The 25,854-nt window shown below is 40.2% G+C and overlaps 2 protein-coding genes across 2 annotated transcripts in view; one reads left to right on the top strand and one right to left on the bottom strand.

Annotated features, from left to right (window-relative positions):
• Positions 1-4,725, top strand: part of b3gat2 (beta-1,3-glucuronyltransferase 2 (glucuronosyltransferase S)) — a 21,574-nt gene extending 16,849 nt beyond the window's left edge. The window contains exon 4 of the mRNA XM_061285838.1: positions 1,972-4,725. Coding sequence (XP_061141822.1) covers positions 1,972-2,058 — 87 coding nt within the window. The 3' untranslated portion in view covers positions 2,059-4,725. The remainder of the gene's footprint in view (positions 1-1,971) is intronic.
• Positions 4,206-25,854, bottom strand: part of LOC133158565 (stromal membrane-associated protein 1-like) — a 24,711-nt gene continuing 3,062 nt past the window's right edge. The window contains exons 2-11 of the mRNA XM_061285837.1: positions 23,657-23,790; positions 22,847-22,932; positions 20,764-20,836; positions 19,996-20,061; positions 19,599-19,664; positions 13,118-13,178; positions 12,139-12,248; positions 8,732-8,921; positions 7,642-7,805; positions 4,206-6,981 (exon numbers count right to left, since the gene is read on the bottom strand). Coding sequence (XP_061141821.1) covers positions 6,856-6,981; positions 7,642-7,805; positions 8,732-8,921; positions 12,139-12,248; positions 13,118-13,178; positions 19,599-19,664; positions 19,996-20,061; positions 20,764-20,836; positions 22,847-22,932; positions 23,657-23,790 — 1,076 coding nt within the window. The 3' untranslated portion in view covers positions 4,206-6,855. The remainder of the gene's footprint in view (positions 6,982-7,641; positions 7,806-8,731; positions 8,922-12,138; positions 12,249-13,117; positions 13,179-19,598; positions 19,665-19,995; positions 20,062-20,763; positions 20,837-22,846; positions 22,933-23,656; positions 23,791-25,854) is intronic.

Raw genomic sequence — 25,854 nt, forward strand, 5'->3', positions numbered from 1 at the left:
ACAGAATTAGCACTTCTCCTTAGTGTTTGAGATTATAATGAGTGAAAGTTTGAACACAAGTAGACAAGATAAAGAAGTGATTGATTGAAGGTAGAAAGTTTCAGATTGACCTTACTGATGGTGTTGTGGTCCCGGTCTTGTCTGACCTTGATGCAGGCTGTAAGAGTTCAGTTCCCATTTAGTAACTGTGTGAATGATTGTCTGGCTCTCTGTAAGCACTTGCCGCCTGGAGTCTGCATGCTGCGAATGGACCTTGAACAGAAGATGTAGAAAATCAATGGATGCACCTCAAATGAGACTGAAAAATGACACTTTATTTCATTTGCATTGACCTTTAGTCTTTTCTTTTGATAAATTGTGTTTTATTCTATTATTGTCGGCTTAGTGTGTCTGCGGCAACCAGATCTGATTTATCTTGCTTTCTTGAGTGGTTCTCCTCCTGAATTGCATGCTGTTTGATCCATTTGTTTATTAGGTTTATTGCAAGGGTGCTATCAGTCTTAAAGGAAGGGGGTGGGGGGCAAAACATGTCTGAGAAATAAGTTGCTCCCGAACTCCATATATATATATCCCATTTTTCTCCCTCTCTGAATGCTATTAAGGGCGATAAAACACCCAGGTAAAGTGTTTTGTCTCCAAATCACCGCAGGCAAGAAGAGAAAAGTAAAGAGTGATATAAGAGATCATGCAAAGCCATCAGAGAAAATGTCGGAGATACCAAAATGTGAGCAGAATATTCCAGGGTAACTCCAAGTGCATGATTACCGCAAGTGGGAATATAGACACGTATAGATTGTGCACATACACACTCTGTCCCCACAGCTCTGGCACACTTCTTGGTGGATGCCGCATTAGTCTCGTTAATTATGCAAAGTGGACCAATTAGTGGCACAGTGGGCAGGAAGTGACATATTCCAAGTGAAGAAGCCCACATGCACACACTTGTAATATTTTCAGCCTGCTATAAATCAACGCCCCTGTGAGTCTCAGAGAGCAAAATGTTCCTCTGGAGCCACAAATGTCACACACATCTGAATTATAGGCTAATTAGCTTCAGGCAGAGGATAATAAAAAAAAAGAAAAAAAAGAGGGGGTGCTAATGAAATGAGTCTTGGCATTCTTGTTGAAAGCATAAATGTTTGCATGCGCTGCACCGTTTTCTTCTCGATATGTTGTGACACTGACTGCAAAATGTGTAAGAGCTGTAGCGATGAGTGTTGCTTTTGCTCCGAGACGTTTGGTGAGGTGTCACACTGCAGAGCATGGACTGGCACAAAGAAGCAAAATACGTAAAAGAATATGAATACAGCAATCGCCTAAAAACAACAAACAGAATGTAGTTGTAATGGAAACAAAAATCCAAGCTTTCAGAGTAGCAGCGGGAGTTTTGACTGACTCCGTCTTTCCTTGCACCTTCACGTTTCTCATTCGGCACCCGCAAGCAATTTGAGAGTCGATATCTATCACTCTTCGACAGCTATGAGCTCTCCAGATTTTTAAGGGTGGTATCTTCTTTTTTCTTCTGAGACTGCAATACGCAATTAACTGTGGCTTGTTAAACAAGTTCCCGTCATATTTTGACTAAATTGCAAAAATAACGGTGGCCCATAGAGCAACCCCAAGATCTTCATGAGTAACTGTGGCTGTCTATCAAATTTGGATGCTGTGCATGAATCCGATTTTTTGGCTTGTGGCATCAGTTTCCCCAAAAAGCTTTAAATTGCTGCCAAAGATGAATCAACAGCGTTGAGCCAAGTCCATGTCATTTTATTCCCTTAAATGTTTTTACAATTATAATACATAGTTGATTTATTCCTTACTATTTTGTCATTATCAATTGTGCTGAGAAATTTGAGGGGAAGTTTTATTTTATTGTTAAATTTTGAAATAAGGCTTACAATAAAAAAAAGCGACCCCTTTTTGGCTGCATCGATGTGATTTTTTTGTAATTTAATTGCTTTTTATCCCTAGGTGCTGGTTTGGCATACACGAACTGAGAAGCCACACCTTGGAAATGAGTCTAAACATCCTAAGGACACTGTAGTCATCGAGGTGTGACCAACAAAGAGAAGAGTATTTTAAAACAAAAAGGCATTCGGGATTCCCATCATATCGGAGCTGGAACTCGCTGGTTGCATACAGCTCGCTTTCTTTGGTGAATAACGACATAACACGGAGGAAGTGAATCAGTCCGGACATGTCAACAGGAACAGTGAGAGCTCCTCTATCTATTTTCAACACCTGAAGGATGCTTCGGAGCTGACAGCGAGAGAGTGGAGTCAATCCCAGCTGACCTTGGTCCCGGACTGCCCAGCTATCAATTAGAGAGCCGCAATGGAAAGTCTGCAGCGTTAACCTCTACACCACCCATGACCCCAAAAGGATAATTGTATATTTCTTCCGTCCATGGTTGTTTAAAAAAGAAAACATTGTGTTCAAGTGTGATTATTTTTGAAAGCATTACTGTTGGTGTACTGTTGCTAAACAATCAAGATTTGTGGTCTGTGTAAAAGTACTGGGCAACATCGTTTGACGTAGCGACTGGAACATTTCTCAGCGATACTGATAATGAAAATTTGGGAAGTGCATGACTTCACTTTGTTTGATAATTGTGTCTTTCTTTAACTGTATCGACATAGAGAGAAAACAAGTTCAAGATTTGGGTCAAGCAGAGTGCAGTTTGCCATAAAGCAATCGTTACTTGATTGTATCTGGAAGCAATTAAGGCAAGTTGGATTTAGTTCTAAAGAAGGAACCACCAAGCGATAAGGATCGGAATAAAATCCATATCAAATGTTCCAGGAAATATTATTTTGCTGAATGTAAGTAGGACTTTGAACAATCCAAGAAATATTGTCATCCAAGAAGACCTTGTCAAATACTTGTCCATAATCTAAGAGGGAGAACTCCGATGCTTTGCCTTCTTCTCAAATTCCTACTTTCTTGTGAAGTTTCCAGATATTAATGTTCAGATCATAAAACAGTACAAGACAAAGATTTGCTTTAATTCAACAACATGGGGACCCAAGCGCATGAAGGGCAGTTTTAAGGATCGGATACAAGTCCAGAATTTAACGAGGCCATTCCTATTATTTTTCTTTCTTTCTTATTTTTAAAGCATTTAAGGTTGCAAGTATGTTATGGATTGTATTCCTGCAGCAGAATTCAAAGCTGGAGGTCAGAAAATGAAGGCTGAACATTCTCCCTGAAGGTTTTTTGATAAAGGACAGAATTCGACCTTAAGTGAGGTGCGGGAAGCTTGCAGCATTTTAGATGTGGTCTTGGGTTCCTTTGTGACCTCCTAAATGAGTCCTCACTGTGCTCTTGGGGTCATTTTTGCTCATCCCTGCGTCACATTTTATCCATTTGTGAATAACGGCTCTCACTATGGTTTGCTGGAGTCCTAACCCATTAGGCTTTGCTACTCTTCTCAGACTGAGAGATGTCATATCAATTATTTCTCATCCGTTCTCAAAAGTATTTGGATTACGGCATTTTATTGCAGTCTTCTGGACGATTTTGTTTTGGCTGACAGGTTGTAGCTATTTAATGTTTCCTGGGTCGATCAGGTCTGGAGGTAATCAGGCTCGGATGAGGTAAAAAAAAAAAATAAGAGAAGTTAAATTACGAAGAGTGTAAATACTTGTTTGTTCTTGTAAGATTAAGAACAAAGAGGATGAGTACGAATTTTTGACATATTAAGCAGAAGGGCAGAACTAAATCAAAGATTTTGACACTGATCCGCATATCATTTCACCTTTGATGAAGTGGTTCATTGTATTGTTTTGTTGGCTGCTGATGTCCCATCAAGACAGTAAGTCAATAAAGTCACTCTATTTTTTGTTTCTAAGTTTCACAAAAGCTGCGATCTACTGTATTTCAATTTGTGAATGTAAAACCAACTAAAGTGACTATTTTGTGGCTTATGCCCAAATAGAATGCTCGGTACATAATACACAAAAAATATTTGTCGTCACTTGAAAGGTCTCACAACAAAAAAGAAACAATGTGATATTTTTAGTAGCTTGTCTTGAATCTATCTTCCAGATTCTGGGATTTCTTTACAGTATTCATAATGAATAAAATATTAATGAGATAACAGTTGAACGACGCCTAATTACGTATTTGCACTAATGCAATTGGAAGACATCAGTGTGTGCAGTAAATACAGCACTACAGGATGAAGTAGTGAGCGTACAACTACATTTAGGATTCAACATCCTTTATTTCACGTGTTCTGCTGGTAAATGCTGGGACCAATACAAATAAAATGGAATTCCCAAACAACAATACAGTACTCACACAATGGGGTCGAAGTCTTGGACGACAACAACAAACATGGATTAATTGATACACAGGAAAATGTTTTGTATTAAGCACCAGAAAATGTAAACACAAATGTAAATAAACCCGGCGGGCGTGTCATATGTTGATGTGTCATCCACACTAACCATGTTATTATGTTTATGAATATGTATTGTGTGGCAGAGGAACCCTGTTACAAGTGAATGAGATTCTCTGCATTGGCGTGGCAGAGAATATTTCAAGTTTTTTCTGGTGTGTGCATTTGTACTGTTGCTTTTACTCTCAACGACAACAATGCAAGCAAGCAGACATTTTTCGCCATTATGTGATTTGTCGTACAGGTTTACTCGTGTCACAGTAATTGTGCTACTCTTGTACCACACGCAACAACACACACAATAAAAAAAAAGGATGCCAGAACACCGGATTAAGACTCAACCATGGATTTGAAATTGCATTATATAGATGGAAGGAGGAGACTACATTTGAAATACACATTTCACATATCTGTTCCCTGATGATAATCTTGAGACAAAATCACAATGCACTGAGATGCAGCGCTCGCTCTGTGGTATTTAAAGTGCACCGAGATGAATCGCTGTAATTCCACAGAGGTTTAATTTAGCTTCAGGAATGCAAGAGAGGTCTACAGAAAAAATAAATGACTTTACTGGCTCATAGCCCAAGAGCTTGATCTGACTTTGTGTAATATGCAACATGGCTGATACTCCTAGGAGACCTTAGTTTAGGACAACCCAACTGTGGATAGTCGTACAGTCTAAGCGCCTAATTTATTAAGATCCCAAATTTCCACGCTAACAGATAGCATGCGCTGTTAGTGGACGTGTCACATGCACTGAGAGCGCTAGGATTTCTTTCTTAGAGGGGGCGGGGCATTGTGTGGCCAGGTATATCGCAGAGAGTCTACGATTTATTTTTTTTACATTTACAAAAAATGAAAAACTGCTCTGGGAGATGCCAGCAAGAGACGGTTGTGCATTGAAATTATGATATGAAGAGTTGAAAACAGCTTAGTCATAGGAGATATGGCATGATTCGTTCTTATGACTGGTCACAAGTCAGCCCTCAGGTCGCCCAGAAGCTCTGAAACTGCATTGGTGATTAATTTTTGGTTCAAAAATTTTACACAAGCAGAAAAGATCAGTTCTCCTGGTCTCCGCTCATATTTCCCATGCCTCCTCATTATGATTACCCACAGTGGTGCAATTAATCTTGCCAGAATTGTATTTGATAAATCACAGTGGGTGTGCTAAATAAATCTATTTGCATAAACCCCTGCCAGAACAAACAGAATGAACTGCTTGGCAATTTAGTGCATTTGACAGATGCAATTCTTGGTACACTTCATTGGTGGACAGGGATGTGCGGTGAGGGGAGCCAAAGGTATTTGCATTACACAGATTTTCATTTCTAATCCAATAATGACAATGATTTTGTCATTACAATTACAATTGTGTCTTTCCCATTCAAATACAAGAATGGAAGGCAATGTCAATGCTCCACCATCACGATGGATAGAAAAAGCACGGCGCTCTTCCCATAAATACATAAAGCACTCGAGAAACCCTCGGCTAGTTGGGGACGTGCGTATTGTAAATGAGAATTGGTTAAACAACTATGTCAGTTGTATCGGCTTTTCCAAAATGACAAGAGCATAAAACATCAACAACTAAAATCATATCTGGGTTATTAAAATTTAAATTTTTAAACACCCATTAAAGTTTTATCAAATCAATTTACAGATGCAATCATTTTTGATTGATTTCACATTACACGGCTAGGTTTTAGAACTACGGCTTCTCAGATGGGATTTCGACGCTGATTAGAAAGGATAAACATTGCTCGATGTACATAGGAACCTCGAATATGTTTTAGCAACAGAGATGTGTGGTTCCACTGTCATTTGGCATCATGACCAAACATATACAACACAATACATCTCTGAGAAATGAATCACTGACCTGACCACCGGCTATGGCTCTGTGGTTCACACATCATTATCACACAAATACAGTACTGGTCAGACGATTTCCTGCCCACGAGACTCTGTCGGTTCTAAAGAAGGTGAGGGCAGCTGTGGGAGGAGTTTAACATACACGGCAGAAAGCGGAGACCAACCACCAAGAGGGAACCATATCTACTGTATGACTATCAACTATCTATTAATTTTCATGATATTATAGACCTACAGTATTACATTACTACTATAGCGAATACTCTGTCCAGCAGTGTTTTCGACTGTGTGTTGTTGTGTTACTGTACCTACTCTTCACACAACACAAACAGAAAATCCCAATGACATCCAATTCAGAAAAAACATGACGGTGGCCTGTGCTCCCATCCCTACTTTATTGTATTGGCTTTGTAGAAGAAACCTCCGCGATGCTGTTGGAGGATGTCTGTTAAATCATTCACTGCCAGGACAGTTAGAACGGATCGTTGACGTCTATAGGCGTCGATGGCAGTGGATGAGTTAATTTGGTGTAGGTGCTACAAGCCGCACAACAAATTGTATGGGCTGCCCACTCGTCACTTCCACAGCTGAGTGCTGAGGGTCTGCCCAGAAGCTATTGGCGCTGGGGACCAACTGGCTGCAGACGTGCTTGATGGTGTTGCGCCTCCATTGGTGGCCATGTCTGACATCTGCTGGGATAACTGAGGGAGAGAAGAAAACAAATAGAATCATAAAACAAATAATCATGAAAATGTATTTGAATACAGATTGGCTGGCAACCAATTCTTGGTGTAGTCAGCTGGGATAGGCAACCCTTGTGAGGATAAGCGGTTCCGAAAATGGATTCGAATACACTCAACTAAAAACACCCATTGAACCTCACTTTCTTTTTTTTCCTTGAATATTACTCTCCCAACCACTCCAAGTGACCTCCTGACACTTCCCCACAAGCGCCTCAATTCAGTACCTCATCTGCTTCGCTCTGCTTGCCTTCGGTCTTCCATTTTGTCTTATCTATTATGAGTGTGCCCTGCACCACTCTCTTATCTGGTCATCTGAGAGCTTTGTGCAGGTATGTGTGTGAGCACACACACACACACACATGCACTTACACGTACGAACTAAGAGCTAAAGCAATCTCAAATGTGCACCGGCTTTTCAGTCACTGTGCCTCAGCTCACACACACTCACTGACAATTAGAAAGACAGACACACGTATTTAAGTTGAATGCCAGTGTCCAAGGCCTGCACGCACCTGGAATAAGACACAGTAGCTTCATATAAACAGTATTTTGTAACAGTGCAGATATGACTCTCTCATTCTCTCCCTGTCTGTTGTAATTGTACTGTATTATTTTTACCTGGCCCACACTCCAGTGTCCTTGCTGAATGCCGCCGTGCATATTCTGCTGCATGTCTGCATAGCTGCAGTTAGGTAGAGTCATGCCTGACATCATGGCCCCTCCTCCCATCATGGCGCTGTTGAAGCCTTGCTGTGTTATTTGAGGCTGGCCCAAGTGTATTCCTGTAGCACAATACAGTAGTCCAGTGAGTTGGATTGGGATCATTAGTCCATTTTGATTTCCATCAGCATTTATTTAGATCCAAGGCAATGAAAAGGGAGGGTCTCTCAAGTGTGAGTCACACGTACGTACAAACACTATGAACACACTTGCACACGCGTATGCACACTCGCACAAACATTGCCCAACCCTCCGACCCCCACCCCTCCTCAAATAAAAGGAGGCAGTGAGTCTGCTTTCACTTCACTGGTTAAGTTGGACACCAGAAAATGGACCTGACTGGCTTTCATCACACTGACCTTTCATCTGCCTTCACTCTGATCTGTTATTCTGATTCTAGTGTGAGAGTACTCTAAGTGCATGTGCATAAGGCCAACAATGTGTGCATGCATCGCTCAAACATGATACTTTACAATTTGCATACACCCTACCTAAACAAAGTTATCCTAAATATATTTCTCCACTGTATGTAGTAATAATAATAATAATAATAATAATAATAATAATAATAATAACGATAATAATAAATACGATGCTTAACATGACTCATGTGGGTAATTGTAATGTTGAGTGTGTTAGAAATGTGCCCGGCTAGCATCTAACAGCAAATGAAAAATTCCAGTATAGGTCTTGGCAAGTGATAAGCAATTTCTCATGATGATGCAGCAAAAGGTCCAGCTCACAATTAGCTGTTGTGGAAGTTAATTGTATTGGCCAGTGGCTCAATGTAAGGTACGATAAATGCAGAAAAAAAATCGATAATGATTATCCTCTGAAAGTGTCTTTCTGGATGAAACCATGGTGGACAAAAATAATGATAGTGCTTGTTGTATGATGAAACTGTAGAAACTGTCATGGTTTATCCAACAATAGTGTGTATGCGCATGTGTGCGTGCATGAGTGTGTGTGCATATGTTTTGTATATTACCTTGGCCAGTAGCAGGCTGTTGCTGGCTCTGTGGCTGACTACCCACTGAGCTGGTGGCATACAGAGACAGTATAGAGTCTTTGGATAAGAGCTTTTTCTCCTCTGCCCTTGTGGTGGTACAGGTGGAAGTAGAGGAGGAAGATGAAGAGGTGGAGGGATCTAATGGCTGAGCTGCTCTACTGGAATCGGGCTGTTGGGTGAAGACAAATGGATGGAATTCCTCCATCAAAAAACTGATACGGCTTTCACATTTTCATCCCCTGCCAGAGAAAACAACATTGACTGGCTAGTGTAGCCGTGCCTGTGCTGAGGAGAATGACCGTAATTGTGTGCGATACGTAGACCCAATTTGAAGATAATCTAAGGCATATCTTCCCAGAACAGTGCATGAAGAGATTTTTTTTTTTTTTTAAAGTGTCATTGTCAATTCATGAACCAATGAGCATGGTTTTAGCATGATTATTGTTGTTTCAAGAATATCTGAAGCACGAAAAAAAATAAAAACAAAAGGGGAAGCAGAAGCAACTTCATGGATACGATAAGAGGAGACTGAGAAATGTTGGTCACTGAGAAAAAAGACACACACAGCCCACTTTGAAAGTATGTTGTGCTCAACTACTTAGCAGGCAGTGCTGCACTCATCTGCTTCACTCAGCTGACTCTCTTTGACTAAAAGAGGGGCAGACAGGCAAACCAAGAGTTGAAGGGTGGAGGATAAAATAGAATACGGAGAAAGCAAATTTTTGGAAGGGGACAAAACTTGCGAGGAAGGTGGGGGTGGTGGAGGAAGCACAAAAAAAATGAAGAGAAGCCAGTGGAGAGAGGGGAAATGAGGCAGGGGGGTGGGGCAACGAGGGAGGTTGAAGTAGGGCAATGGTGAGAGGATTACCAGAGTGATGAGGAACAAATAAAGTACAGAGGTTTAGAAGACATGTAAACATCATTTGATGGAAAAGGAAGACAAGTCGGGGTCGTTCAAATCTCAGTGGCCGACCAAGATTAAGCTTCATTCTTTCCTAGACATAATATTTTTAGCATGGAAGCCGTGACTTGTGAATTATTTTGTTCTGAAATTCATCTTGGAGCCTGGTGTAGTTGGAACACGTTCAGCAATAAAAATTGCTTGGAGGAATGACAAGTTTAATTAAGTTTGCATTAAGATATGGCAACTAACTGTTTGGTGTGCGTAGCTTGGATTCTAACGGTTAATTAGGACCTTGGTGAGAACATTTGTGAGATGTGCCATGTGAATTGCTCCTCCTGATAAATCTGCCCCGCCCGCTTCCCTTTCAGAACATTTGACTTGTTGAGCTTGCCACAGAGTCATTGTTTGACATAAACCCCAAATATTTCAGTAAAGAGGAAAACTGAAGACAAATATTACAATATATTTATTTTTGTATATTTACTATATAGGATATACACTGATATATAAGAGGAGAAATTCACTTGGACTTGAGCACCCACATTACGTGTGATATGTCGGGGGCTCCTAGCAGCACATTGTGTGCCCGAAAGCCTCTCCAACAAGGCTCCATTCTTTCCGACCAATTCTGTGCTGTATGGTGAATTAGCATCTCTCACAGCATTGTCCTCGCTGTCGTCATTCAAACACAAGCGCACATACACATTCACGTATACACACACACACAGAGCAACCTTTTTCCTCCATGGTTTTCCATCACTGCTTGAAACAGCAGACCATCTGTGTCTTTTACAGCCACAGTAAAATTGTTGGTGTGTGTTGAGAAATCTGAACAAAGAATGGAGTACACTAGAAAAGGCCAGAAAGGGGGTGGGGGGAAATCAATCAGGAGTCACTCGTTCATTACTTCACTTGTCGGCACCGTTCCATTTCTTCTCTCTTCGGCAATTAACAGCGTGTGCCTCTCTTTCCTAATCCCTGTTTCTCCATTTTTCTTCACACTTTTAATCCTGTTAAGAACTCAAATTGAGCACCTGAATAGGTCAACGAGCAATTTACTTCTTGTTCACTCTGCTCACAAAATATTGAACAGTCTGGACTGTCTTGAGGCTCAAAATCAGTTTGGCGTAGATTTATGTATGTCTTTTATCTGCTAGAGAAACAATGACACTACCAGGAGAAATGCTCCACTAACAATTTATCACAGCTACAAAGTGGCTGTTACGGTTTCATGGTTTTAATTAGTGTAGCCTTGCCAAGGACATTTTTAACAGCAGTCGAAATGTAATATTAATGGCTGAATCCATCGCTGATTGCCTTGTTTAGGGCCATTGTTTGACATTTTGGTGATTTCATGCTCTGCTGCCTTCAGAACTCATTTCTGTAAATATTTCTTAATCCACAACTTAAAGCGTGAATTGAGAATAGTCGGAAAATACGCTATATGACTTTTTTAGATTACCAATGACTTTTGATTTTATTTTACTTTTTTAAGGACAATTTCCCAGAGGAGGTTTTTAGTGCTACGGTTGCATCTGTGGTAGAAAACTAATGCCTCCATATTTCCTCAAGGCCTGGTGCTAAGACGGAGAAAAAACGAGTATGATGCCCAACCCCTAAAATATTTTATAACTAACTACATTGAGAGTTTACACCATAAATATACCACAAATAACACTTTAAATCCATTAATAGAAGACTTGCCCTGTGTCCTATAATTGCCCGTCAGCCCAGCCCACACAAACTCAGTTGAATAAGGTTGCAGTACTCATGACCTAGAACAAGATAAGCCGTAGAAAATGAACAAATGAACAAACCAATCTAAAATTGGGATAAGGCTTAAACACGCATAAGACACGCAGAAAATATGTTGGCAAGGGAGAGAGGGGGAGAAAGAAGAAACACAAATCCTCTCCCTCCCACAAGGCTGTAATCACAATTTAGTAATTGACATTCATAGATAAGCAAGCACTCCCAGATGCCAGTTAATAACTGCAAGAATCAGCAAGCTATAGCTTCCCTTTTTTTTTCCCCCCATGCACCTGGATAATCACAGCCATAAAGCAAAATCCGTCTGCAAAATCTCAAAGCAATGCTGGGGTACCTCTAGAAGTAGATGTCAAAGTTGTAAAAGTAGTCAAAGATTAGCCTGACAGTTGCACAGTACATTCATCCACTTGGGGGGGGGGAATATTGGCAGCTGTTTTAGAACATTCTGACCAATCTGTCAAGTCCCACAGAATACAGTGTTCTATATATATATATATATATATATATATTCCCGTTCTTTAGTAATCAGCAATTGAACATTGATTGGTTTTACCAAACACACTAAGAAGCTGAGACAAAACAAAAACACTGAATAAAGGGTTTTTGATGACATACTTAGTATTTGCAGATATACCTGTGACATTTATACTATACACATATAAACATGTGTCAGGTACGTAAATGTGTCCAATTTGCCATTTGTGTATATTACCTTAGCCTGTTGCGTGATGTTGGAGGGGGGTAGAGGGTTAGAGACCATTGGTCCAAAGATGTCCACTTCATCATTCATTGTTGGGCTTTTTCGTTGCTCATCTGGAGTATCTGAGGGAGACGAGAGGACACACACACATTACCAATTTTATTACCAAAATAATTGCATTTTTTTTTTTCATAATCCAGCAGCCCTACAACACAGTATTTGTAATTTGTGAGTTATGTTGTCGGTAATTTATAGAATGAAAAAAATGTACATAATATCAAAACCAGAGAAATGATTATTTGGCATTGATTCATTCTCACCTCCCTCAATGTTTTGTAAAAACAGGTCCATATATATATATATATAACCAACCTGTCTGTTTACTTTGCAGCTTAGACAGACATTCAAATCATATTCAGATTTGTATCCACACTTATAAGTGGCACGATTCCATTATGGAGATGACCAGCAAGGAGAAAAGGGTCCATCATCATCATTACCTGTGCCATATTTGCAATGAAATGGGGTTGCGTCTGTAGACCACTCTCAATTTCTCCATGGAAACAAACCAATGGTGCAAGATGTGCTTTTTTTAATCATCCAGTATCACCCACACACTATTTCACATGCTTTTACTGTTACATGTAATAGTCAGGTGTCCTGCTACGTTTTTCAATATTGGTTGCATTACTTTAGTGTGCCTTTTCACATCCATACAAGACAGCAGTGTACAGTGTAGCATATTCAGTCTTCATAGATAAGTTCTGAACATTTAATACAAGCTCTCTCTATATATGACTCGTGTATCCTGACTGCATTCAACTGTTCATTAATGGGCCGGCATTAATCAATTACAAATGACAGCAACATTACTCAAGAAGTATAATTACCTTTTTTGTCCTGTCGGGTGCAATTTGCATACTATCTGACACAGTAAGCAGAAACGCACAATGATTTGGAAATGTTCTTGCGAGTGTTTTTCAGGTCTTACCCAGGCTCAAAAGGTCCACAGACGCATCTGGACTTTTCTTGGGACTGGCTCTGGACTCTGACTGCAAAAAAAAAAAAAACAGGTGAAAAGTAGAAAAATAAGATTAAAAAAATAAATAAATAAATGGGTAATATATTGATGCAGATATCTGAGAGAAACAGTCTAACAAGGGCGACTTTCATGGGATGTAAGAGCTCTACAGCTAACAAACCCAATTTCCCCTCCAACTAAAGATCGATGGGTCACATTAAATTCAATACCTTCCCAATTCCAGGCAATGAAAACAATTACAGTGGCTACGCCTAATCAGTAATGCATTGGCTGTGAATTGGGTGCGACAACTGCAGAAGCACATGAAAAGTGCTGGCCTGAATCACAACAGGAGGCCACCTGGCTGACTGCAGAAAATACTTGGCTCACATTCATTCAGAATTAACTCAAATAGCCCGACCCAACATTCAATACCTTTGAAAACACTATAAAAGAAGAAACATGAAAATCTATTCACACAAAGTTCAATTTCCTGCTATAATTTGAATAGATTGAGCTGCAATTCTGTCCAGATTTGAGAACACCACGCTGTCTCGTTAATGAAACGTGTTGAGTTTTCCTGGCCCAGAAAGAGTTTTTGAGGGAGAAACCTCTAGCAATTAATTATCTGGGGTGTCACTAAGCAATGTCACCAGGAGAAAGTTATTAAGGAAGTGCGAGAGGCTGTCAGGATCATTTCTCTTCCAAGTGGTAAAAAAGGAATTGAAATGGAAGGGAGAAATCGATAGCGCTTCACCTGAACATGTGAATAGAGTCTCATTTGATGGTGAGGTACGGCACGCCAGCTTAGGGGAGAAAAGCAATCCCTGAAATGCCGTCTGTCACATCTGATTGTTGTAACATCCACACCGAGACAAACGTGCATCTGTCACACTTAACGGGCTTTGGTGTTTTTAGGTTTGCCTGACGTGCACGACAGGACAGGAGTTTCAAATGATATTTTCAAATAACGTATTACATTTGTTTTTTATTTTAGTTTTGCTTCATCGTCAGCCAGCCAGCATAGAAATAAACCAGAGATAGTCTGGAATGATTAGCAGGGGGGTATGGTAATATGGTTTTAAATATTTATAAGGCACGGGAAACTGGACCACATGGCATCCCAATCACCATTCCAAAAAGTATGAGATGGTACTTTAAAACAATAATATAATGAGGAGCTCTCAAAAAGTGCAGAGCATCTGCCAAGGCTTAATGTTTTTTCTCCTGTGAACTTAGTAAATGAACAGATGTTGTCTAGGATATGGATATTAAAAAACAAGGCTTAATCCAGCCATTGCAATACATTATCATGAGTTAGAATTAAATATTAGTTGTATTTTTATCTAATGCAAAATCTGTATCAAACAAAATTTCATATTAAAGTGGACATAGTATCTTGGAAAAGTGAAATTTGACTAGATTGGGCGATGATGCCTTCACACAATAAGCAGAGCTGTATTGAGTTTTGTTGCATGCATCTTGGCAGTAATACAAGATCATTTTTCATTTGCCATAATGTATAATCTACATATAAATATACAATGTAGTTTGTTGATCACAAAAAAAAATGAACTAACAAACTGAGAAAACCAACTATATGTATCCTAAGCAGAGAAAATAGTCAAAAATATTGATGGACAGGAGCATCATGCTCACACACAAAAGCACATTACATTACAGAGGAAACCACTAGCCAAAAGGAAAATAGCAGCGTGCACGCCGGAAATTGACCTTTAGAATTCGTAGGTGCCTGACAGCCCCTGTAGCGGATAACCAGCTTCAATAGGGAAAGAGGCCAAAATGGTATGGAAATTTTAATGAAAAATAACCAATTGTTTGCTTTTCATTATGATATTCAAAGAGCACAATGTCCTACTGCCAACAACCTGCTCTCCACCTTCCAGACATGTTTATTAAATCATTTTGACTCTAGTTTTCTAGCCTGATTATAATCTAACTTTAGTGCTGCAAATAACGATTATTTTGATAAAAAATTAATCTGTCAATTAATCGACTAATCAGATTTTTTAAAAAACAAGTCTTAATTTCTTAATTCAAAGATTATTTCAAAATGACAGTGCAGTAAATGCACAAACAATGATGATCATTGTTTTTTCGCGACCAGCTGCATGCGGATTGTTTGCGCACCGCAGCACAAATGAGTAACCTCCTTGGTGTGTACAGTACAAGGAGAATTATAAACAAAGGTCTGATTGTCGTAGGAAATCAGAGCAAACAACAATGAGCGGGGTGGAGAAAAACAAATCACAAAAAAAGGAAAGAAGCGGGAGATGGGGGTTGCCAATTGACTAGCAGTGAGTGGGCAAGGATGGATGAATACAAAAGGGGCAGGAAACAGAGGACAAATAAGAGAGTGAGAGTGAGGGAAAATGAGGACATTGGAGGGACATGAAACAGAGACTGTAGCAGATGAATAAGTCCACATTGTCCACATTTCTGTAAGGGCATGCAAATGAGCAAATAATCCCCGTCTATCGTTTAAGGTAGGATGCTCTTGAAATTTTGGGAAAATGCATTATTGTCATGCTAGGTGGACATTTCCCCAGGTTTTAGAACTGCTGTATAATCCATTAAGCGGGAACGCTACCACACTCCATTAACAGCAATATTGCACAATCTTAATGGCTGTGAAAGGAGGCTTATGACATTGTATGTCTTTTCATGGGCAGTTCAGCGAGGCACTGTAGTGTAGTAAACTGCTGCTAAATATAAATGCTCGTGTGAATATATCAACTCCTTGGAGTGACGGATTTGTGCCGTATCGTGCAGACTGCAATTAACGGAGCATTCGGGATCATGATTCAAATGAGTGTGTGGTTGCACGAATGAAGCGGTCTTGTAGGCTATAAACATATACTAACAATAAGATTAGCAAATTCCAAATATTGGTGTTTTAGAGCATTCCATTCATTTAGTATATAGTATTCATTTTTTGTATGAATGCCCTGCAAAAACACTCCCTTTATTTTCTTTTTTGAAACAATCATTTGAATGGTGCAAAATACAATACAACACTATATCAAATGTTAATCTCCCTTACACGGTCAAACGTTTGCAATATCATTTTGTAAAAGTGGGATTTTTGACATAGGTCGTGTATTGCACCACATTTGATTGAATGATAAGAATAATTGCCATGTGCACTGTGCACTGTACGTGGCCTCATTTTATTGAAATGACAGAATTGATAATAGGTTTTAGATCATATTTATAGGGCTTGCAGTGGTGACAGCAACAGTGCCGTGACGACCATCTACAGAGGGTGGATCATCTTTGTTTGCTGACAGCTGGCGTACTAACAACATGAAAGACAATAATAAAACTGCCACTGGCTATGATGAGTCAGTACTTAAATCAGACAGCTACAGCGGAGCTTGAGCTTTGAGAAAATGCTGAAAGGCGAACATCGTAATAGGGCAAGGTATAAGAAGACAAAAGGTGTTATGGGAGAAGAATGTTGCTTGTGAAGTGAGAGTGATAAAAGATGGAGGGAGGGAGAATGGCATTGGAGGTGGGAGGATCTAAACAATGAGGATGACAAGCAAGACATTGTGAAAGAAGATCGATAGCTGGTGGAGATGGTGACAGAGGGAAGGAAAGAATGACAAAAGATGATTAGATGAAGTCAAGGAAAAATGGGTGCTGGATTGCGCCATTCGCCATGGCCGCTTACTCAGCTGCTCACGTGCAGTGTGTGGTCATGTCTTCAGCCTACATCATCACTCACTGCCCACGTCTACCGGTGGCAAACTCGATGCTCGGTGTTGTGAGAGAGAAAAGTCAAAGCCCAAAATCAAAAGGAGAAACACCTTGCTGAGCGCCAGCTGCTCTCACCGCATGCTCCACCGTACCGGCTAAGTGATGAAAGCTTTTGTGTTTGGGAGAAATTGCAGTAGGGAACCATAGGGGTCGTCATACAATGTCAAATCATTTGAAATGTGCTGAATTCAAAATAACCAGCAAACTCAGGGGTGTCTCCTCAAAGAAGCTCGGTGGGATGAATAATCTTTGCTTTCACTCGCTCCTCTCTTGCTTTGATTCGGCACCATCTCTCCTCCTTCATTTGTCCCACCTATCTCTGTCATGATCCTTCCTTCTTTGTCTCCTCTTTTTGTTTGTAGCGCTTTTTACAGACACAAAATCACTGTCATCCCATTAGGCTGCTAACATGTTGTTGTCTTCTTTGAGATCATGAATAAATTATCAACGAGAACAAGACGTTTCTCCGCTCGGTGGAAGGCGCTTGTCGAGACTGAGTTTGAGGTGTATGTAAAGGCATGATTGGACAAGTGCAGTCGGAAAAAAATAGTCAAGCACATTTCTGAATTGTCAGTGATGATAAATGGAGGATGCAGGCAAACGCCAATCTGCGAGTCCTAGCATCACCCTCACCCTCCCGCCGGCAGTGCTCTTTAAGGTCTAGCAGTCAGGGGCGGATCGATAGCATAGCCACAATGAGGCTAATCAATAAAATGGATTTGTCCTGCTGAAGGAGGAGAGCCAAGCCTGCCTCCAAGAAAAGACACAAATGCACAACACAGACACACGTATAAATAAACATATGCGCCCTCCCCCCAGCAGGAAGGATCCCCCCTGCTGTGATGTGGGAGAGCATGCCATTGAGATTGTTAAAGCCCAGGGTCTTAAACTGAAGCTGTCGTCATGAATGCAACCAGGGGCCCGTACGGATTAACGTCATCACCAAAAACTCCATGTTTTTTCTGATCGACAATAATAAGCCGATAATTTGCTTTTGCGCTTATTTACAGTTTAAGGCACAAAGGAGCTCATCAAAAGCACTGCTTGATCAACACAAATAAAATGAAGTCTACTAGACAGTAGCTAGGTTGCCACACAGCCTACATTTCTACACTGTGTAGTATCTGATCATGCAACGCCACACGTGAAGATACTATGTTAACAGTCACTCAGTATGCAGCAGCAGCACCCAAATAAGTGAGAGCTTATTTCACCCTTGTTCCTTGTTGCTTATCAAACCCTAGAAATATGTCCATGACCCAGAAACACACTTCTTATAGGCTGTAAGGAAAAAACAATACTGTTGGAGTTATACACATGTATGGATCTATGTCCCATAAAAAAAGTATTTCCCCTCGACTACATTTTTGTTTTTAACATCCATTTTATGTTTAAGATTATCAAACAAATTTAAAGACCTGGCAAAGATGAGGTAAGTAAAACCAAACGGATTTTCATTTTAGTGCCGGGTCAAATCTAGTTTAGGGTCTTTGGGATTGTGTTCATTGGACGTTAAGGCGTACGGATTTGTCGCCCCCAGAACACACTTAGTCAAACGTGCAAACCCAAATAAAATGAAGTGGGATGCATCAGGAAGGGCATTCGGTGTTAAATCTATGTCAAACATATTTATTCAATGTACACAAATTTATTCAGACATCAGGAGATTAATACAAGTTACCTTTGACCTCTACTACAACAAGAGGTGCTCAAAATTGTGGCCATTACATTCCAGACATTCATGTGTTCGGCAAACTACTGTGTTGGGCAACGTTGGCTAAAGTGTCCAATGGGATTGCTGCACATGCATTTTCAATTGTCATGTCCCCATAGGTACCCTCAAGGATGTTGCCGCAGGAAACTGACGACACAGCTAGAAATTGAAAATGCATGTGCAGAAACCCCACTGGAGATATTTAAGAGCAACTCTAAGATGTATGCACGATGAAGAATGGGGGGAAGATGGCAAGATTGTATCGTGGCAACAACGACAAACAAAAAAATATATATATATATTGCAGAAGAACATTTTGAGCAACGGGGCAAATAATTTGCATCGGAAAACGATAGTGGACGCCGGAGATTCACCGTCTAAATGACAGGAGCTTCTATAAGCAGAAATGTTGCATGGCTGCACCCTGCATATGACTTACAAATGATCACAGAGGTAAAGCAAAGCCTCTCTGTATGACAGTGTTTACGAGTCGACTCCCTCGAGAATGTGGTCTCTGCAGCAAAGCGGCAGAATGAACACACAAACTCTCATCCTCGCTGTTGTCGCACGCACGTCATGCAGAGAAAATAGCGTGCCAACACACAAATAACACATATTTAAATATTTTTCTGCTACCCTTGAAAAATAAATTGCAGTTTATAAAAAGTATTCGCATTATTTTCTGTACCTCTTGATTTACTTCCAGATTGACTGACTGTGTGACAATTTCCATTAACTGAATTCAACTGTGTGATGCACATTTGTTATTTGAACAAACAAATCAAGCCCATTCTTACAATAAAGAATTGGATGTTGATTTTCAAAAACAAATTGATTCCTTGTTATAACAAAATAGGCACAATAATGAAGCTGAGTGAGGTGAAGTTTCTAAAAATAAAAAAAATGTCTAACTTCTCGATTTGAATGTAATAATCCACCACTAATAAATAGTACCTTCACGTTGTTTCGATCAGAGTCCTTCTCTTTTTTCTTCTCATCATTCTTCTTTTCACGTTCCTTCTGTAGAGGAAGCCAAAATTCCTATCAATCCACATTTTGTGACGTCCAATTCTCATTTTAAATGATGTACTTTTATCCAGTGCACACAACAGCATCTGTCACAGGTCGACCATACTTCTTCCATAGCGGGGTTTCATGAAGTTACTATCAGTATCCCTATTTTTCAACAACCTTTCAAGGCCTTTTATACTGAACTCTTCATTTTGCTTTTTGCTATGATGCCAAATAAAATGGCAGCCTGTACACAATACAGTGTAATCACAAGACAACAATACTGTTGTTGTTATTATTATAACAGATTGCCAGAGGTTGCACAAAGAACAAAGTCTACCTCGTATTTGCTTCTGACAGCCTGGGAGGATGATGAGTTGGAGTGAGGAGCACCTTCACCTGACTTCTGTGAGAAGAAAAATCTGGATGATCACATAATTGAGGTTGCAGGAAGAAACACAACAAGAAATATATATATATATATATATTGTTCTATTGTCGTTTAAAATCTGTGATAACAAATTAAGTTTTTCCTTTCTTCCTTATATACAATATCCAGAGTTAAGTTAAAAGAGAATACAAGTCTGGGTACTGCCAACAAATTCAGAAGCATGAGCATGTCGACGCTGAAATGATTTCACTTAAGAAAGAAATCTCTATGCCTACACCCAAAAATGGCTGTGGGTTAATGGCTGCCTCTCCTCTGTTTTTCTCCATCCACACCCTAGTGCATAAAGTGATAATCACTTGTTTTTAATAATTAATTTGCATATAAAAGACAGGCATATAAGTGGGTGGCAGAAACAGATCCGAGATCACAGTCTGACTGCTGGGAGTGCTCAACAGAAAAGCAAAGAAAAATGAGAGGGATGCAAAATGCGAGATATCAAACAAGTGAGGAATGAAAGGAACAAAACAGAAGAAACAGCATGAGGAAATCACGTTCAGAGATCAAATAGGATGAGAAGGAAGCTGTGGCCGACTCATTTGGAATTAAAGAAATCTACATGTGTGTAGGAATCATATTTGAAGTTAGTGTGCTCTCTTCCTGGCAGCTGGATCAGCAGATGTGTCAACAATTACAACAAATAAGATTTGCGATACTCACCAGGGTTGTAGCCAGAGCCTCGTCGTAGTATTTTTTCCTCTCATATTTGTCACGGATGAAAATCTCCACAGCCCTGACAATTTCGGTTCAGGACTGCTTAGTTGTATACAATCAATAATTGAAAATGAAATTCAACATTGAATAATGACCTCAAATTTTCTACCACTTTAACTAGGTTAGTAACTGAGCATTGTGACGGAAATTTGGTCACAACTCCCCACAAAATGAATCTCCTTAGTTCTGATCCTCTCCAGTGAGTTTGTGAAGGTTAAAGCCACTGGCATGGAGTTATTGTTTTCCAAGGAAAAGAAGGACTGGATTTACAATTGATTTATTTTCCTCTGGCACTGTGCATAACCGCTGAAGTGCTCCTCAGCATATTCCATGCCAAGAGCGCCCTTGGCTTTGTTGCCATGTAAATTGCTGGAGGGATCAAAAACATCTATTTGGTCATATGAAACGAACGTGTGGCTGCCCTCTGCACACCAGAGTGAACTTCAGCTAAATGTCACCCTTTGTATCAGCTCCTTGTTTGCATCATACCTAATATTTTACATCAGATTTTAAAACAAATATTTCAATTTAACATGCTAAGAATTTTTGACGTACATTTTTATGCAGCCCAAAAAAGGGAGCAGTTTTAGGACTTATTAGCACATAGGAGTATATGCCCAAAGGTGTGCCAGATGCTTAAATGACTTCAATAAGCACCTCTTGATGTGGAGTAGCAGCTCTGCTCTGAGGTTGTGCTAACACTTGACAGGTTTGATCACTTAAAATGAACTGTGATGCAATTACATTAATAGGGTGGTTCAAATGAGTAAGCTCAAATGTTACCGTTCAAACCTTGGTGCATCATGGGATTAAAAATATAGTAGATGTCAGTCTATTTCAAAAAACAAATGGTCGAGTCCTCCTGAAATACACATGCTGCACAGACATGGAGCAATGTTGGAATGGGCAGTGGGAAAACGACAAGTGTTTGAAGTGTCACGAGCCAGACAGTACACCTGAGAGTCGATCAATACAAACCCAAAGCCAACCAGTATAAACTAGCAGCCAGCACTGCCACACAGTTTGGCTTTCATCACGTCATACGTTCCAAGTGCTGTTAAAGGTAACAAAGACTTTATCCAAACAATTTTCAATGGACAACTTTTCACAATGCCATTGTGAATCCGGATTTTTCTGCTAGGGTCCAGACCTGAGAAACAAATTGCAAGCGTAAGCACATCCGCAGATCCTCCAGGATGAGCAAATTCTCTCAGCGTATCTCCAAGGGTGAGCCCAGACACCCTGCAGAGGAAAGCAATTTCTGCAGCTTGTTTCCGTGACCTTGTCCTTTCGGTCAGCACCCCACAGCTTGGCCATTAAATTCCGAACTTCCCCTTTAAGCTCCACTTTCATTGCACACACCATCAATCTCACACTTCGACTTTCCGCCCCTCATGAACATGACTCGGCCATGATTGACTCACTCCTCTACTGGAGGGCTCGGGCGAGCCTTTTCCGTCAACCCTGGCCTCAGATTTGGATGGGTGGATTCTCATCCCGGCGGCTAAACAGTCATCAGTGAAACATGGGAGCAAACTCTCAAGGTCACAGCAGGACCGTGTCATCTGCAAATAGTAGAAGTGAGCTCCTCAGGCCGCTCACCACACCTTGGTAGCAGCGAGACATTCCGACAAAGAGCCCCCATGGTAACATCTAACTCCTTCTGTGAGCTTACCGCTCGTAATATACATGGCATATCTGTTCTGTGAAGAATGATGAGCCCACGCAGCAAGCTGCCAGATAAAAGATACATTATTAGAACGCCATTTCCAACTGTGTAATTATTTATTTCAGCCTGCTGATGGAAATATAAAGATTTGCTGCTCTGTTAACCACACAAATGTCTCTTCTTGTAAAGCGGAAAAGGGCAAACTTGTAAGACTGTTCTACACAGTCTGAGCTAGCAGTGCATTAATGCCTCAACATTAGAGACTTTTTATTCTGATGTGTAGAGGTTGCTAAAAGGACAAGATCTGTATGCAGAATAACTGACTGGAAATGGCAGAATGTGCAAGCATGAGGAGGATACTGGTCAGTCTGTGGCCGACAGAAGTTCTCTGGAAGGTGGGCTTCATACAGCTGCTTGGCCCGACCGTTACCCATGTCCACCATACTCTAAGAGGGGAGAAAACAACATCTTTTTTATTAATATTATGATGGTATATATTAGTATTATAGTATATCTATCATATATTATTATTATTAATAATATTATTATTAATATTATTATTAATATTAAATTTTATTTTATTTTATTATTAAATTAGACAGGTGTACACATTGGGCCCCATATATCAAGGCCAAAATGGGAAAAAATACGTGATGAAAGCTGAAGTCGAAACGTGTCAGAATACTCAGCAATCCACAATTAATTAGTCACTGAGAGCAGAATTACTATTCAGAGAGTGACATTCTCCATTGACCCAGCAGATAGTTAGGGATCATGCGCACACACACACACACACTCACAGATACACGAACACAATTGCTAAGCAAAACAATTGGATGTATTAATCACAATGAATAAATGAAGTGACCTTCAGCAATATATGCACAGCCCTTGGCCGTTGTGTGATTAAATTAAAGGAATGTGCTGGTTATACACACAAGCTTCTTTCATTTTGACGTTAACAGTCACCTCAGTGTGACATTAAAATGTATACATTTGACACTATGCACACATTAGCTCAACATTCACCATTAATTTGTGTTTGAAAAATCAAAGATGGGTTTGTCTTTGCTCTATAAGCTTCACTATTAAATAAAGATAATGGACAGAAATTTACTGTGTCAACCGCGTAACTTGTGCGCTCGTGCATGTGTGTGTTTGGGTGTGTACCTGCATCTGCTCTGGGGTCCACTGATCTAGATTGACAGATTTGACTCTGGAGATGTGGACACCCAGGTTGCGGTGGATGCCAGCACAGCGGATGCACATGAACACCCCAAGGTTCCATGAGGCCCACCGAGGGCCTGGAAGAGAAAGAAAAAAATGATGATTGCTTTAAAGCTCAATCTCCAGCGCCACAGCTTTCTACTTTTGTTTTTGTTGTCTTTGAATAAAAGTTGGTGAATTGTTCTAAGAGAAAGATAATGATGAGTCAGTGGAAGAAAAAAAGAAAAGGAAAAATTCAATAAAGAGCATAGTGCATAAAAACACTTGCCGATCTATAAAAGCTACAACTAATGTTGGCTAATAAAATTGCTTTATTGTGTTTTCACCTTTTAGGAAGAGCATTTGCACACTGGACTACAAGGAGTGAATTAGGGCATTTCAACAAATAAGAAGAAAAAGAGGCTGAAGTTTTCTCCCTCTAGTTGTAAAATGTGAATCAAGACAACTACCATTTAACAGAGCCACATTTAGCCATGTTAAAGTGAATTATTACTTTTATATTTGATTTAAGATGGAACCGGGTTCCTCTCCTTTTATTTTGTACTTTAGTGTAATGTAATGATGGAATCTACAGGGGAAGTAGCACATCCATTTCGCAGAGCAGCAGGGTGCTTGAATCCCCCCTGTCATCCCAAATATGAATGTCAGAACTGGAGACCTGCTCCAGCCTGCTAAATTATCCTCAGCACTTCCCTCATTTGCAAATATGCTAAGGAAATCTTACCACTCCAATAATTATGTATCAGCACTAATAGTATTCGGCAGTTCAATGATTCGAACGGGCTGGCGGCTGAAGACGCTCAGCGCTGCATCCAGGGCAATCAGATTATATCTCCATGCCTGACAAATTGAAGTGACTTTTATAGATCCAGGATACAAAATATTGGTACGGCGGGACACTGCTGGATGGGGGCAGAATGGACCGCAGAGCTTGCCGGTCTCGGGTAAGAGCATCTGAGTGTTAATTCAGTGGCACTAATACGCTTGACGGCCTAAAGGGGCATTAAAGCAGGGATGACTGAGTGTTAAGCCTAAATCAACAAGCTGAGCCCCCGTAAGCAGGACCCTATCTGTTGGCGTCACAAAAGATTCCACATGCATGAAATTATCTCTGTGGCGCACTCATAGGGCTCTTTAAAATTATCTCCAAAGTGTGCGACAGTCCAATCAAAACAGCAAATCATCAGATGGAGCGCAGTAGCAAAAATAAAAATATAGGATGTCACTCCTTCCTAAAATTGCTGAAGAAGAGCCTGAAAATGACACTTTTTTTTCCTAGTACAAAAGTGTCACACAGTTTTATGAATTTCCAAACATATTGGAAATAAGTCCATCCTGATTCTCAGAAAAAAAGAGTAGAAAGTATCAATTCAGCACTACACCCAATGTCTTTTGCTTGTCAGCCATGTCTCATGAAATAAACAAGAATTGACAAGAGTCCCGAGTTCCAGTAAAAATGCTCAGATGATTACAGACGGTACAAAAGTCAAAATTCCTGGTATTGGTGAGATGGGTGCATTTATCAGCTTTGACACTTTGGACATCTGCAGTAAAGTGGCCGTCCCCAGGCACAGACGACGATGAGTACATGAGACATTTTAGAAGATAAAAAATAACAGCAAGACCTCAACACTGCTGTACTTTTAAAATATCTTCCCCCTCGTGAACTGGTTCAATTCTGACCTGATTCTTCACAACTCTGTTCATACTCCTCACACTTTCATGCAGGTAAATTTGTGCGAATCATGAAGAGTGACACAACGAGGGCATACATGCCCGCTGACGGTAAAACCATATTTGAGCGTACAGAAAATGCACATGGGAGACACGTGTATTGGCAGTCACATCAAAACACTGAGTAAAGGCACACACGCCATCACAAAACAAGTCATCAGAACTGAGAGAAGCACAAACAAACACACCCTGGAGCCTTGATGAGGGAGAGTGGAACTCTACTACAACCCGGAGGAGGAAGGTCAGCCAGCAGAGCATGAAATTAAAGCCCCGTCCGTGTTTGTAATGAGCTATGACACTTTTCTGAAGCAACCAATCAGAATCTAGAAGTGTTGGATGGAATATACTGCCAACAAGCACATTTAAACATATACCTTGTGATGCTTAACAAAAGAAGCCAAGATTGG

This window comes from Syngnathus typhle, linkage group LG8 (assembly GCF_033458585.1).
Source record: "Syngnathus typhle isolate RoL2023-S1 ecotype Sweden linkage group LG8, RoL_Styp_1.0, whole genome shotgun sequence".
Lineage (NCBI taxonomy): Eukaryota > Metazoa > Chordata > Actinopteri > Syngnathiformes > Syngnathidae > Syngnathus > Syngnathus typhle.